Raw genomic sequence first — 17,124 nt, forward strand, 5'->3', positions numbered from 1 at the left:
AACTGATGACTTTGCGAAGATTTCAATTAGATATTTCCTTATTTATAGAGACAATGCTTTGAGCCGCCATGTGAAGAAAACTGAAGTTTCTTAGCTGGCGTGAGCGGTATAAGTTTGACACGGAAAACGCATGTATTTGAAGTCAACTGAAGTCAACTGTCGACTGTTATATTCGGAAAAGCTATACATATAGATGGAAAATTAAATCTGACTAATTATAGCATACGTGCTCTGAATGTTCACGCATCGTAGTACTATTGGGTTTCGTGTAATGATAATATGGGAAGAAACTTGGGACAAGGTGGATTTAAATGAGTTGAAAGTTCCTTTTTTGTTATATTATGGATGAACTTTGGTAGAAAATTTAAACGAAAAAAGAAAATTCGTGATGAGATTGAAGGGTAAGAAAATAAGAAAGATATTTTGCTTTTTCAAGGTCTCAAGAACTAGTTCTTCAAATTTGAAAATAATAGAATCTAAAAATGAAAGATAAAAAAATGGATTAATTCTTTTTAATGTGATTTTTTTTATAATTTAAATTATAGTAGAAATGAAACAATTTTATAAAAGATAAATATGGTATAATCGAAATCAAACAATTTTTTGAAACATACATATGGCTTCGCCTGCACTTCATGGTGCCTGTCTCCCTGGCCCTTATAAAATTTTAAGGTAAATTACCCCTTAGTAATTAAAAATTTAGGTTATTTTTATTTGTATTAGTCAAATTTTCTTTATTAATTTAATCACTATGGTTAATTAAATTGATCAAATCGATCAGTCCACCATTAAATTCACTATTTCATCAATTAAATTGATCAAATCGATCCCTCCACCATTAAATTCACTATTTCATTGTTAAATTCATTTATTTTTATTTCATAATTTTTTATTATTTTTCCCTTTCCTTAGAATGATGTTATGTTTATATGTATTTGAATTATAACCTATGATACTATGATGAATACAATATTGATTTGTACTTTAATAATGATTAATAACAAGAAAGCAGTGTCGAATATGGTTACAAGTATAATTAACATGTTATAAGGTTAGATATATTTGAGTTTATTAGCACTAGGCGCACTTCGATTTACTCTCGTACTCTCAGAGAGTGAGAGAGTTTTCTAATTTCCAGAGGGTTGAGTACAAAATATCTGCTCCAATTCCTATAGGGCTGTGAGCATATATTGGTATATTAATCCATGTACTTGTCCTTGAATCCAAAATCGGTTAATAGAAGCAAAAGAATGAGAATGATATGTGATTATAATGTAAAGTGTTACGTGATTGTATATGAAATTGATATATGGCCAAACTATGATAACTAAACTTGGTTATTGATACATGAAAATCAAATGCAAATTTCTTGAGGGTACATCAGTACTTTGTGATTCGAATAATGAAATGATATGATGAAAATGAGATACTATGTACACGATGTGTAAACTTTGAGAAAGTTGTAAGCCAGAATACCCCGAGGGAGGCATGATACAATGATCCATTTACATTGGGTTATTGTTGAGTGTGGTACTTAATTGATGATATGTTCTAATGTTTAAGTTATGTTTTCATTACTTAAAATTATTATGCTTTGAACAAATCATATTAAAATCACTAAGCTTGCAATGCTCAACATGCGGATGCGTTTGTTTTCATGCATCGATGATCAACAGATACTTTGATACATTGTGGGACTTTGGACACATCCTAAGCCTTGCAATCCTCTTTATCGATATGGCTCCCACCTTCGCAAGGCTGCATGAAGTTCAATGTATGCGGGATAGCAAATGAGGAAGTTGCAGGTTGTGGTGGAGTACTAAGAGATAAGGAAGGTGTTGCAAGAGCTTTATTTTCGGGTCCTATTACAGCTAATGATACAGTTTCAGCAGGGGCAGGGGTGGTGTTTATAGCATTGGATTGTTCTTATCCATGGGATGGAAGATTAATGGTTATCTTATTGTAGAAATTGGTTCAAAAATGGTGTACAATTGGTGTCTAAACAAAGATATGAGACCGTGGTCATTACAAACTGTTAAAAATATAATATCGGTAATGACAATATATAGCAAAGAAAATAGAAATAGAAAAATAAAGAACACACAGATTTTATGTGGAAACCCTTTCGGGAAAAAAAAACCACGGGCAGAGGAGGAGAAAATTCACTATGTCGAATTCAAATCAATTACAAGAGGAGTAGACTATGCCTATTTATAGGCTTGTAAACCTTATTCTAATAGGAGTGAAACTCCTTATTCTAATAATATCAAATAGATGGAGTTTAATAAGGTTTAAAAAACCTTATTCTAAAATAAAATAAAAGAAGTATAATTCTATAGGGATTTTACTTTATTTTATTTTACCACAGTATTTAATTTAAATAAGGATTTGTGTCACTTAATTCTAACAATCTCCACCTTGACATGAATTCTTAATGAACAAGTTCTTCATCGCGAACTCTCAACGAACAAGTTTCTCCACCTCTTCCATAAACACCCCTTAAGGGTTTATTTTCAACAATGAACACCAACCAAGTCTAAGCAGTGCTCAAACTTGGTTATAGGAAGTGACTTAGTCATCATATCTGCAGGATTTTCATGAGTACTAATTTTGCTCACAACAATATCACCACGAGCAATAATATCACGAACAAAATGATACCGAACATCAATGTGTTTTGTTCTCTCATGAAACATTTGATCTTTTGTAAGGAAGATGGCACTCTGACTGTCACAAAATACTGTATTGATTTGAAGGTCTTCATTGAGTTCACTAAAGAGCCCCTTAAACCAAATAGCTTCTTTACAAGCTTCAATAATCGCCATGTACTCAGCTTCAGTGGTAGACAAAGTGACTTTAGTTTGCAAAGTGGCTTTCCAACTGATTGCACAACCTCCGATTGTAAAGACATAACCTGTGAGAGATCTTCTTCTATTGAGGTCTCCAGCAAAATCAGCATCAACATACCCAATGACTCCATCTCTAGTTCTTCCAAACTGTAAGCAAACATTGGTAGTACCTCGTAAGTATCTTAAAACCCACTGAACTGCTTTCCAATGTTCTTTACCGGGATTCGCCATGTATCGCTCGCGCACTAATCGCATATGATAAATCTGGACGTGAAGAAACCATGGCATACATGAGAGATCCTACTGCACTAGAGTATGAAACATGTGACATGTACTCAATCTCATCATCTGATTGTAGAGATAAAGCCGATGAAAGTCTGAAATGGGCTGCTAAAGGAGTACTAACAGGCTTAGCATTCTGCATATTGAATCTGGAAAGAACTTTCTCAATGTACCCTTTCTGACTTAGGTACAATTTACTTGCTTTTCTATCCTTGAGAATCTCCATACCAAGTATCTTCTTTACTGGTCCCAAGTCTTTCATCTCAAATTCTTCACTTAGTTGAGCTTTGACCTTTCTTATCTCTCCTTTATCTTTTGCTGTTATCAACATGTCATCAACACAAGGGAGTAGATACACAAAAGAACCATCATTGTTTTTCTTAAAGTGAAAACAACTGTCAAAGCTACTTTTTTTAAAATCATGAGAAGTCATAAATGAATCAAACCTCTTATACCACTGTCTTGGTGACTGTTTCAAACCGTAAAGGGACTTTTTCAGCAAGCAAACATAGTCCTCTTTTTCTAAGACTGTAAAACCTTCTGGTTGTTGCATGTAAATATCCTCTTCAAGTTCTCCATGCAAAAATGCAGTTTTTACATCTAACTGCTCAAGCTCTAAATCATGCATGGCTACAATACCAAGCAAAGCTCGAATCAAACTATGCTTCACAACTGGAGAGAACACATCTGTGAAATCCACTCCTGGAATTTGACTGTAACCCTTTGCAACAAGCCTTACTTAATATCTGGGTTCTTCAACTCTTGGAGTCCCCTCTTTCTTTTTAAACACCCATTTTCAATGAACAACCTTTTTACCTTTGGAAAGTTTCACAAGATCCCATGTTTTGTTTTTGTGGAGTGATTTCATCTCCTCTTGCATAGCAAACATCCACTTTTCTGAATCTTCACAACTAACCGCCTCAGAATAATTAGATGGCTCTTGGTTTGCATCTATATCTTCAGCCACATTTAAAGCATAAGCAACTAGATCAGCCTCGGCATACTTCTTTGGAGGTTTAATTTCTCTTCTAGTTCTGTTTTTGGCGATAGAGTATTGTGGTGAAGAAGCAACTCTATTTTGAATTTTTGTACTGGCTTTAGTAGTTGACTCTGTTGTAGATTCTAGATTAACCTGATGCTCCACCTGCTTTTGATTTTCTTTATTGGAAGAGTCTTTAAGAGATAAGTTAGGTAGCATAGCAGTTTCATCAAAAACATCTCTGCTAATCACAACTTTTCTATTTTCAAGACACCATAACTTATACCCTTTTACACCAGCTTTATAACCAAGAAAAATACATTTAATAGATCTCGGTTCCAATTTTCCATTATCAACATGAGCATACGCAGGACAACCAAAGATCTTTAAATCAGAATAGTCAGCAGGATTACCAGACCATACCTCTTGTGGAGTCTTTTTCTCAATGGCAACGGATGGAGATCGGTTGATCAAAAAACATGGAGTAGAGGCTGCTTCTGCCCAAAATGACTTTGATAAGTTGGCATTAGACAACATACATCAAACTTTCTCCATGATCATTCTGTTCATTCGTTCTGCAACGCCATTTTGCTGTGGAGTAAGACGAACTGTCAAGTGTCTCACAATCCCTTCTGACTTGCACAGTTTATTAAATTCATCAGAACAGAACTCTAAGCCATTGTCTGTGCGGATGTATTTTATTTGCTTTCTCGTCTGTTTTTCAATCATGGTTTTCCAAGACTTAAATGAGGAAAACACATCACTTTTCTGCTTCAGAAAGAACGCCCACACTTTTCTGGAAAATCATCAATAAAAGTTAGCATATAATTAGCTCCACCTCTCGAAGGCACTCTGGATGGCCCCTACAGATCAGAATGAATATACTCTAATGTTCCCTTCGTGTTATGGATTCCTCTAGTGAATCAAACTCTCTTTTGCTTCCCAAAAATACAGTGCTCTCAGAACTTCAGTTTGCAAATTCCTTGCCCATTAAGAAGTCCTCTTTTGCTCAATTCTGCCATGCCATTCTCACTCATATGCCCTAGGCGCATATGCCAGTAACAGTAGAACCCTGCAAAACATATAACTTAGCAGTCTTTCTCTGCCCTTTCATCACAATGAGGGAACCTTTGGAAATCTTCAAAACCCCACTTTCAGCTGTGTATTTGTACCCTTTTGAATCAAGAGTACTCAAAGAAATTAAATTTCTTTTTAATTCTGGAACATTTCGTACGTCACTGAGTGTTCTGACAACTCCATCAAACATCTTAACTCTGATTGTTCCAACACCTACAATTCTACATGAAGCATTATGTCCCATCAACACAATACCTTCAGACACTATTTCGTAAGTTGTAAACCAATCCCGATTGGAACTCATGTGGAAGGTGCAACCCGAATCAAGGATCCACTCCTCGCTCACTTTGGAATTGTCGACAGAAGCGACTAGAAGTTTACCATCGCTGTAATCTTCTACAACATCAGCTTTACCAGAATTTTCTAGTTGTTTTCCATTTTGATTCGCAGCCTCCCTTTTGATCTTATTCTGTAACTTATAGCACTCAGTTTTAATGTGCCCTTTCTTCTTGCAAAAGTTACAAGTTTTACCTCTGTTTGAAGACTTTGATCTACCCTTAGATTTACTGCGAGGATTTCGTTCCTGTGTCCTCCCACGATCATCATCAGCATTCTGATCTTGTCTCCCACGAACAATAAGACCCTCTCCTTGAGAGTCAGTTTTAACCACAAGATGCTTCATCTTATCATACGAGGTTAAAGAATCATAAAATTCATCAACTGTGAGAGACTCGCGGCTATATAAAATCGTATCTCTAAAGGATGAATAAGACGGGGGCAACGAACAAAGTAGAATCAACCCTAAATCTTCCTTATCATACTGAACCTCCATGGCCTCCAAGTTTGAGAGAATTTGTTTGAACACTGTTAAGTGTTCGTGCACAGATGCACCTTCCTCCAAACGATGAGCATAAAGACGCTGCTTCATATGTAGCTTGCTAGTTAGATTTTTCGACATACATATCTGTTCCAACCTCTTCCATAATCCAGCGGCAATCTTTTCCTTCATCACATCCTGCAAAATTTCGTTAGACAAATGCAGATGTAACTGTGTTAATGCCTTTCGATCCTTGCGCTTCTTCTCTTCTTCCGTCAATGTTGAAGGCATCTTATCTACCCCTAGTAGGGCTTCTTCTAAGTCCATCTGTGCAAGAACTGCTTGCATCTTTATCTGCCATAACACAAATCTAGTGTTGCGATCCAACAGTGAAATTTCGTACTTCAAAGACGCCATTACCGTGATTGAGATGAACAACCCGGAAGCTCTGATACCAATTTGTTAAAAATATAATATCGGTAATGACAATATATAACAAAGAAAATAGAAATAGAAAAATAAAGAACACACAGATTTTACGTGGAAACCCTTTCGGGAAAAAAAACCACGGGCAAAGGAGGAGAAAATTCACTATGTCGAATTCAAATCAATTACAAGAGGAGTAGACTATGCCTATTTATAGGCTTGTAAACCTTATTCTAATAGGAGTGGAACTCCTTATTCTAATAATATCAAATAGATGGAGTTTAATAAGGTTTAAAAAACCTTATTCTAAAATAAAATAAAAGAAGTATAATTCTATAGGGATTTTACTTTTATTTTATTTCACCACAGTATTTAATTTAAATAAGGATTTGTGTCACTTAACTCTAACACAAACAATATTTTCAGATAATGAAATGTCTTCAACTTTGGCAATAGCAAGTATTGATCATGGTGACATGTTTAGAGCTTGGTGGTGAGTGTTAGCTTTGATGTTGAGTATTTGTTTTTCAATTATAGGAAATGTTTCATTGTGGTATTTATAAATAGTTCCTTTGAATGATGTTCTTGTTGTATTTACAACAGATCAATTTGAATGAAGCAAAAAAAAAAAAAAAAAAATTCTCACTAGTCTTTTGAATTTCTTCAAATGAAGAAATTCATGAGAAATGAGTTACAGTTTAAAGTTATTTATATAATAATAATATATTATATGAATGAGAAAAATAATAATATTTAAAACAATGAGGTAGTCATTCAAAGATAATTCAAAACTTTACTCCCCTTTGCAAATGAACGATGTTGATTCTAATACAGTACTAAGACGTTGGCTGACATTCATACTAATACGTCGGCATCCAATCACCATAACTAAAATTTTGTTTCAAATGCAAGTTTATTACAATTCATTCTAATACAGTAATAAGATGTTGGAATTTGTACCAAGACATTGACATCCATTGGCAATAACTGTTTCAAAACGCAAGTTTATTTTTCGAATACAATTTTGGCAGCCGTACTAAGAGGTGTGCTTTGTTGATGCTTTGTCAAAGGTTGGAGTAGATACAGTATTTATTATTCATCATAATATGAAGAACAAGTTTATTCTAAACAAAAACTTTAAGATAAAATGTATTACTAAGTATACATCATAATAATGAACGAGATTAAAATTTCTTCTTCTATCAATGAAAATGAGGAGGAATACTTTGTTCATGCTTGAAGAAATTTTCTGGATCAACCTTTGTCTTGACAGAAACTAATCTATCAAAATTATTCTTAAAATATTTACGGCCCCACACGCTTGCTTGCTTATAACTTGCCTTGCCATCATCATTATTTCTTCCAATATCGAGATCTCTGTAATTAACATACGCTGCTCGTGGAGATTTTGAAACAAAAGGACCCATGTAGCTATAAAGTTTCCTCATCCAGCTTATATATCTTTGAGATCTAATGTTTTCCTCTTCTTGCCAACCGATGTTGTAGTGTATCTTGTATAAGGTGCCTTTTCGATGGGGGAATGGAGTTTCTGTCTCTGAGATCTCGTCCATCATTCCACCGTAAGCTATAAAAGTTTGAACTGCTGAGATTGCTTCGTCGACCTCGAGAAGTTGGGGCCATAGCCCTTGTAATGCTATTTCAGGCACCGGTTCATTCACGTAATCAGATTTTGATTTGAATGAAGGAGGAAGAAGGGACCTATTCCTTTCGAGCAAAGCCTCCGATGTTTCATTTGAAAGTCCGTTTATGAACAATACAGATTCAATCCAAGTCATCTCAATGAAATCTTCCTTAACAAGCCCAAGCTCAGGGAATCGTTCTTGCATCAATGGAATCAGCTCATTGGCACCACCTTGGAATACTGAAGTAAAGGTGACTAGAACCGTCCTTGTCTCATTTTCACTGGCTTTCCACGCTGATATCGCAACGAGTGAGTATACATCATTTGGAAGATTGGGTGCAACGTATTGCCAACGATGAAGAAGCTGTGTTGCATTTTGTTCCAAGGTCCTGCCTACTGAGAAAACAGTCACAATTGACGGAACATGAACCAGCTTTATTTTCCATGAAAGAACGATCCCGAAGCTTCCCCCTCCGCCTCCTCGAATGGCCCAAAACAGATCTTCCCCCATCGATCTTCTATCAAGAACTCTCCCACTAGCATCGACAAACTGCGCATCGATTACATTATCCGCCGCGAGACCGTATTTTCGGGACAATAAACCATCGCCTCCACCGCTAATGAACCCACCAATTCCTACAGTGTAGCCATGAGCCCCTGGGAAGGTAAGGTTCGTGCTTCTTTCATTGATTCTGTAGTATACTTCACCCACGATTGCACCTGATTGAACCCACACCTCTTCGTTTTCGACATCGACCTCTACCGATTTAAAATGAACCAAATCGATAACAACAAATGGGACATGGGAGACATAAGAAAGACCTTCGTAGTCATGACCACCACTTCGAGTTCTGATTTGGAGGCCATGCTTTTTGGAGCAACGAATCGTTGCTTGAACATGGGAAATGTTCAATGGTGTTACAATAACCAATGGTTTCGGGGTATTTGGCGTTGAGAACCTGTGATTCCTAATGGAAGATTCCAAAACTGCCGAATATGATGAGTTTGTTTCAGTGTAAGTAACTTTAGAAATGGAAGAGGATTCATCGGGATGATATGAAGAAAGGCAATCAAGAAAATCATCATGGCTGTTAGCTGAAACATTAACCCATGACAATGAGCAAACAACAACGAAAAGCAATGGCAAAGAACGGTGAAGGGACTTCATGTTTTATGAAACTGATGACTTTGCGAAGATTTCAATTAGATATTTCCTTATTTATAGAGACAATGCTTTGAGCCGCCATGTGAAGAAAACTGAAGTTTCTTAGCTGGCGTGAGCGGTATAAGTTTGACACGGAAAAAGCGTGTATTTGAAGTCAACTGTCGACTGTTGTATTCGGAAAAGCTATACATGTAGATGGAAAATTAAATCTTTGACTAATTATAGCATACGTGCTCTGAATGTTCACGCATCGTAGTACTATTGGGTTTCGTGTAATGATAATATGGGGAGAAACTTGGGACAAGGTGGATTTAAATGAGTTGAAAGTTCCTTTTTTGTTATGTTATGGATGAACTTTGGTAGAAATTTTAAACGAAAAAAGAAAATTCGTGATGAGATTGAAGGGTAAGAAAATAAGAAAGATATTTTGCTTTTTCAAGGTCTCAAGAACTAGTTCTTCAAATTTGAAAATAATAGAATCTAAAAATGAAATATAAAAAAGTGGATTAATTCTTTTTAATGTGATTTTTTTTATAATTTAAATTATAATAGAAATGAAACAATTTTAGAAAACATAAATATGTTATAATAATCAAACAATTTTATGAAACATACATATATGGCTTCGCCTGCCCTTAATGGTGCCTCTCTCCTGGCCCTTATAAAATTTTAAGGTAAATTACCCTTAGTAATTAGAAATTTAGGTTATTTTTATTTGTATTAGTCAGATTTTCTGTATTAATTTTATCACTATGGTTAATTAAATTGATCAAATCGATCATTCCACCATTAAATTCACTATTTCATCAATTAAATTGATCAAATCGATCTCTCCACCATTAAATTCACTATTTCATCGTTAAATCCATTTATTTTATTTCAGAATTTGTTTTTGTTTTTCCCTTTCCTTAGAATGATGTTATGTTTATATGTATTTGAATTATAACCTATGATACTATGATGAATACAATATTGATTTGTACTTTAATAATGATTAATAACAAGAAAGCAGTGTCGAATAGGGTTACAAGTATAATTAACATGTTATAAGGTTAGATATATTTGAGTTTATTAGCACTAGGCGCACTTCGATTTACTCTTGTACTCTCAGAGAGTGAGAGAGTTTTCTAATTCCCAGAGGGTCGAGTACAAAATATCTGCTCCAATTCCTATAGGGTCGTGAGCATATATTGGTATACTGATCCATGTACTTCTCCTTGAATCCAAAATCGGTTAATAGGAGCAAAAGAATGAAAATGATATGTGATTATAATGTAAAGTGTTATGTGATTGTATATGAAATTGATATATGGCCAAACTATGATAACTAAACTTGGTTATTGGTACATGAAAATCAGATGCAAATTTCTTGAGGATACATCAGTACTTTGTGATTCGAATAATGAAATGGTATGATGAAAATGAGATACTATGTACACGATGTGTAAACTTTGAGAAAGTTGTAAGCCAGAATACCCTAAGGGAGGCATGATACAATGATCCATTTATATTGGGTTATTGTTGAGTGTGGTACTTAATTGATGATATGTTCTAATGTTTAAGTTATGTTTTCATTACTTAAAATTATTATGCTTTGAACAAATCATATTAGTATCACTAAGCTTGCAATGCTCAACATGCAGATGCGTTTGTTTTCATGCATCGATGATCAATAGATACTTTGATACATTGTGGGACTTCGGACACATCCTAAGCCTTGCAACCCAGCTCAGACAATGTTTGTAGTCTTTTATCTATAGGTTGTTAATGTCATTATGGGTCTTATATGCTATTTTGTCTACTTTGGTAGACTTGGATATATTTTGGACCTAGAAGGGTCCTAAAGTTGAGTTTTGAATCTTGATCATGATGAATTTATATATGTTAATATGTATAACTTTTATATGTTCATGTGTTGGTATGATGCATTAGAAGCTATATATGGATTTTTCATGTTTTAAATGTGTTTATGATGGTTTAATTTATGTATATTGATTGATATTATGTTTTTAACAGCCTAATTTTGACTCTAATCGGACAAAGTGGTTTTGGGACCGCAAATTCGAGTTAGAAAAATATTTTAATGTTATTTTTAGTATTTGCAGTATGTGAATTAATATGTGTGAAAATTTCGTATGAAAATTTGATCGTTTGAGTGCTCAATTTGATAAAATGACTTAATTGCGTAAAATAAAAATTTAGGGGTCAAATCTAAAAGCACTCAATTGTTGTTGTCTTTTAAAAATGGGGGTCTTAAATGACAATTAGGCCATTTAAATGATAGTGGGTGACTATGGACAACTTTATCCTTATGTTAAATGAAATATAAATTATTTAATAAAGGTTAATAAGGTAAATAAATAAAATATTAATATATGTTAATTAAAAAAACAAAGTAAAAATTCAATTGTTATCATCTATGTTTAGCTCGATTTTTGATAATTTTTACGTTTTTGAGATCGTTGCTGTGAATACTTCAAAACACAAGTCTTATTTTTGTGAATTGTTGATGATTTTGAAATGTGCCATTGATGAATGCTTAAGCTTTGTGATAGTTGATGGTGAAAAATGAAAGATATGTGAAAGATTAACATGCTTTGTCTTTGAATTTTTGGTGAAATTGAGTAATTAGGGCTAAATTGTGAAATTAAATTTTTGAGGGACTAAAATGTGAAATAAATAAAATGTGTGGACTTTTATGAGCACTAGGTACATTCAGCCCTTGTATAGTGTGGAAGAATTTTGTGTATTTTGTGTTTTATGTAATAGGGACTAAATTGCAAAAAGTGTAAATGTTAGGGGCAAAATAGTAATTTTTCCATTTATGTGTTTTTGGACTAAATTGAATGTGATAATATTTAAACTAGCTCATTTTGAATATATTTAGATAAAGAACCAAAGAAATCGGAGTTGGATCAGGGAAAAGCTAAAGTTGTCGACTAATCATCCGGTTTCGATTTTACACTGTCCGAGGTAAGTCTATTAGCAATTAAAAGTTATTAAGTTAATATTTATACATGTATACTAATTGTATTTTGTGTTGAGCTATAATTAAAAGTATATTGATTGAATAAATTTTGAAGTATGGATGATATTTATATATATAGCATGTTCAAATATACAAGTATAATCTTGTATAAATTTATGGGTTGAAATAAAGGTAAGAAATGTATATAAGTATAGTTGATATTTGAATAAGCATGTATATATATATGTGTGTAAATTTCTTGTATTGAATTTAGGTAAGAAAGTTATTTATGCATATGTTAGATTCGAATATATATGCAAATACATGAACAAGTCTTGAATTTAGAAAAAGGTATGAGTATGTATATATGTATATGTATATATAAATATGTATATAATGCTCGAATATATATACATATATATATTGTATATGTATGAATTCTTGGTTTTAATCAAAGGTATGTATAACATATATATATTAGGTTCGAATATATATATATATATATATATATATATATATATATATATAGGTATATACATGTATAAACTCTTGGATTTGATTAAAGATATGTAACTCATGATTGTATATGTAGTTTGAATAGGTATGTATATGTGAGTTGTAATTTATATGCATATGCTATATTTGAATGAGCATACTTACATATATGTATATATTCTTTTATTGAATTTAGGAAGGACATTTATATAAGTTTATATGAGATTCGATTATGCGGTATACATGTATATGTTCTTGTAATGAATTTAAGTATGAAATTTATATATGTATATGGAAGATTCGATTATGTATATATATTCATGTAAAAGTTTTTGAATGTAATTGAAGGTATGAAATTATTAGTTTGGATCATTATAAGGTGATCTAATGTTTCAGAGTACTTTACATCTAGTAGGTTTGATGCTGGTGAAATATTTCAGACTTTATGTCTAGTAGGCTTAATGCCGGTGAAACAATTCGGACTATAAGTCTAGCAGGCTAAAAGCCAGTGTACTGAATCAGGTTTTAAAACCTAACAGGTTAAGTGCCGGTGAATCTGTTTATATTATGTGTTTAAATATGATGGATATGCATATGAATTATTTCATATGTATTTGAAGAACATGTATATACATTTGGTGATAATACTTGTTAGGCATATGTATATATGCATTCAGCTATTCATGTTTAAAGTGTATATATATTCGGTGATAATATTTGTTATGTGTATAAGCATTCGGTTATTCATGTTTAAAGTGTATATGCATTCAATGATAATATTTGTTAAGCATATATGTATATACACATTTGGCTATTAGAGTTTTAAATCAGTATATGCATTTGGTTTTAAGTGTTGATAATTAAGTATGCATTTGACTATATATAAATTATATGTAAGTGTATTTGGTTATAAGATTTTGATGAGTATTTATATATACAATTGGTTGTATGCATGTTGTTTTATATATATATATATATATATATATGTACTCATTGATATGAATTCTATGATTTCATATATTTGGTTATAAATAAGATGATTATGAATAGCAATTATTCAAATGATAACATATATGGTATATTGCGAATTCATTAAGTGTACCAGGAAATTATATAATTATTTATATATATTTTAGTTATGTTATAGACTTACTAAGCTATAAAAGCTTACTTTGTTTGTTTATGTCTTTCTGGTTTTTTTTTTTAGACTTAAAGATCAAGCTTCAAATTCGGGGATCGTCAGCAAGGTCATCACTCTATCTACTGTCTCGGTATTAAAATATTTAAATTTTAAGTTATGGCATGTACAGGCTAGGTAATGTTTTGAAGGTCGTACTTCTATATATATTGTATATGATATTAATAGCCATACGAAAATGGCTTATTTTCTTATGGTTTATTTGTATTGTAATGTCTTTATTTTGTTTAAATTGGTCAAAACAGAAGCTTAAAATTTTGCATGTTTAATATTAGACCTAGTTTATTATATATAACTGTAAAAAAAAAAAAATTGAACTTTAATGAATGTTTGTTTTGATTTGTGTTTTGATTAGTAATGCCTTTTAACCCTAATTCGGCGACGGATATGGGTTAGGGGTGTTACAATGTTAGCATAAGTTAGGCAAGTATTGGTTATCATTTGAATGTCACAAAGTATGCATTATTCGTGAAAGTGCATTAGTGCCTCAAGACATCAGGAGCATCTCTCGAGACATCAAGAAAAAAAATGACTATTTCATGCCTTTCTAAATAATTGTCTCTAGATATATTGGACATGGATCAAGATATAAATTGTCTAGTTTTAAGGCATGAGGCCAATTGTCTCAAGACAGGAAACATCGAAGCTAAAGGTCTAAAATAGGGGACCTAATCTTGAGACATGTCTCGAGACACAAGGGTCATTCTCTCGAGACAATTAATTTTGAAAGTAGAGGTTGAAAATAGGAGAAACATGTCTCGAGACATGGCTTCATTGTCTCGAGACACACTATTGAATTTTGATAAATCGAGTTTGGATTCGCATCCTAACTCTATGCTTGACCCCATACTACCTCAGGTCATGTGGCCAATCCATCATGATTAAATGAGAAACATTAGCATAGTAAGAAAATATGAAATTATGCCATGTTTTCCACTTAAAGTCAATGAAAAGAATGATGACATTTAAAGACGTATGGACTATTGATGGGTGTTGAGTACATCAAAAATAAATTAAATTTGTAGTATATAGAGTAGGATCTATCTCACAGAGATTGAACCGATTGATTTTATTGAAATTGATTGATCAAATTGTCTAAACTGATGACGAAACTGATAAGATCATCGAAATTAACTTAAACTGAAATTGGAAAACGGAATCAATGTATTATTAAGTAATGAAATTGTATAGAGTACGTACATGATAATATTGGACTAGATTTGAATTTTGAAGAATTAGTCATTCTAGACAACAGTGATGACGAATTATTAGAATTATTAGGTACTAAATTTAACTCATAATATAATCTTCTTTTTTCTATCAATGAAAACGAGGAGGAATGCTTTGTTCATGCTTGAAGAAATTCTTTGGATCAGTCTTCGTCTTGACATAAACAAGCCTATCAAAATTATTCTTGAAATATTTACGTCCCCAAATGCTTGCTTGCTTATAACTTGCCTTGCCATCATCATTATTTCTTCCAATATCGAGATCTCTGTAATTAACATACGCTTCTCGTGGAGATTTCGAAACAAAAGGACCCATGTAGCTATAAAGTTTCCTCATCCAGCTTATATACCTTTGAGAATTATTGTTTTCCTCCTCTAGCCAACCGATATTGTAGTATATCTTGTATAAGGTGCCTTTTCGATGTGGAAATGGAGTTTCTGTCTCTGAAATTTCCTCCATTATTCCACCGTAAGCAAAAATGTTTTGAACTGCTATGCCTCCTTCGTCGACCTCGAGTAGTTGGGGCCATAGCCCTTGTAATGCTATTTCAGGCATTGGTTCCCTCACGTAATCAGATTTTGATTTGAATGAAGGAGGAAGAAAGGAATACCTGTTGCTCCTATCGAGCAAAATCTCCGATGTTTCATTTGAAGCTCCGTTCAATAACAATAGAGATTCGATCCAAGTCATCTCAATAAAATCTTCCTTAACGAGTCCAAGCTCCGGGAATCGTTCTTGCATCAATGGAATAAAATCATTGGCACCACCTTGGAACAATGAAATAAAGGTGGCAAGAACCGTCTTTGTCCTATTTTCACTGCCGTTCGTCGTTGATAACGTAACGACTGAGTATACATCATTCGGAAGATTGGGTGCAACGTATTGCCAACGATGAAGAAGCTGTGTTGCATTTTGTTCCAAGGTCCTGCCCACTGAGAAAACAGTCACAGTTGAAGGAACATGAACCAGCTTTATTTTCCATGAAATAACGATCCCAAAGCTTCCCCCTCCGCCACCTCGAATGGCCCAAAACAGATCTTCACCCATCGATCTTCTATCAAGAATTCTTCCATTAGCATCGACCAACTGCGCGTCGATTACGTTATCCGCCGAGAGACCATATTTTCGGAACAATATACCATCGCCTCCACCGCTAATCGACCCACCAATTCCTACAGTGCGGGCAACAGCTGCTGGGAAGGTAAGGTTCGTGCTTCTTTCATTGATTCTGTAGTATACTTCACCCACGGTTGCACCTGATTGAACCCACGCCTCTTCGTTTTCGACATCAACATCGACTGATCGCAAATTAACCAAATCGATAACAACAAATGGTACATGGGAGACATAGGAAAGACCTTCGAAGTCATGACCACCACTTCGAGTTCTAATTTGGAGGCCTTGCTTTTTGGAGCAATGAATCGTTGCTTGAACATGGGAAATGTTCAATGGTGTTACAATAACCAATGGTTTGGGGGTATTTGGCGTAGAGAACCTGTGATTCCTAATGGAAGAATCCAAAACTGCTGAATATGAAGAGTTCGATTCAGTGAAGATAACTTGAGTAATGGAAGAGGATTCCTTGGGATGATATGAATAAAGGCATTCAAGAAAATCATCATGGCTATTAGCTGAAGCACTCACCCATGACAATGAGCAAACAACAATGAAAAGCAATGACAGAGAATGGTGAAGGGACTTCATGTTTATGGAAGTGATGAATTTGTGAAGATTTCAGCAAGATATTCCCCTTATTTATAGAGGCAATGCTTTGAGCCGCCATGTGAACAAAGTTTGATTCAAGAAACGCAGGTATTTGAAGTCAATTCATACATAATAATGGCATATGCTGTTCATTTCCTTGTCTAATTAAATTGGGTTTTTTAATCACTCAAAATTATTCCAAAACAATCGTCAAAAATTCTCTATGTAGTTGCTATTAACCGGTCTCAGCACAATAATTCCTCTTCTTGGGTTCACTCAAATTTTGTTACTG

At 33.7% G+C, this 17,124-nt stretch overlaps 2 protein-coding genes across 2 annotated transcripts; both read right to left on the reverse strand.

Annotated features, from left to right (window-relative positions):
* Window positions 1-7,466: 7,466 nt before the first annotated feature.
* Window positions 7,467-9,271, reverse strand: LOC105796447 (tetrahydroberberine oxidase). Its single transcript, XM_012626165.2, has one exon. It carries the CDS (start codon window positions 9,238-9,240, stop codon window positions 7,633-7,635), a length of 1,608 nt encoding a protein of 535 aa, XP_012481619.1. The 5' UTR covers window positions 9,241-9,271; the 3' UTR covers window positions 7,467-7,632.
* Window positions 9,272-15,146: 5,875 nt separating this feature from the next.
* On the reverse strand, window positions 15,147-16,832 carry LOC105796449 (tetrahydroberberine oxidase). The gene has a single exon (XM_052628987.1). The coding sequence runs from the start codon at window positions 16,830-16,832 to the stop codon at window positions 15,219-15,221; it is 1,614 nt and encodes a 537-aa protein (XP_052484947.1). The 3' UTR covers window positions 15,147-15,218.
* Window positions 16,833-17,124: the final 292 nt, after the last annotated feature.

The sequence above is a fragment of the Gossypium raimondii genome, chromosome 3, assembly GCF_025698545.1.
Source record: "Gossypium raimondii isolate GPD5lz chromosome 3, ASM2569854v1, whole genome shotgun sequence".
Lineage (NCBI taxonomy): Eukaryota > Viridiplantae > Streptophyta > Magnoliopsida > Malvales > Malvaceae > Gossypium > Gossypium raimondii.

Coding starts and splice junctions, on each gene's coding strand:
- LOC105796447 (XM_012626165.2), bottom strand. CDS start 9,240: ATGAAGTCCCTTCACCGTTCTTTGCCATTGCTTTTCGTTGTTGTTTGC.
- LOC105796449 (XM_052628987.1), bottom strand. CDS start 16,832: ATGAAGTCCCTTCACCATTCTCTGTCATTGCTTTTCATTGTTGTTTGC.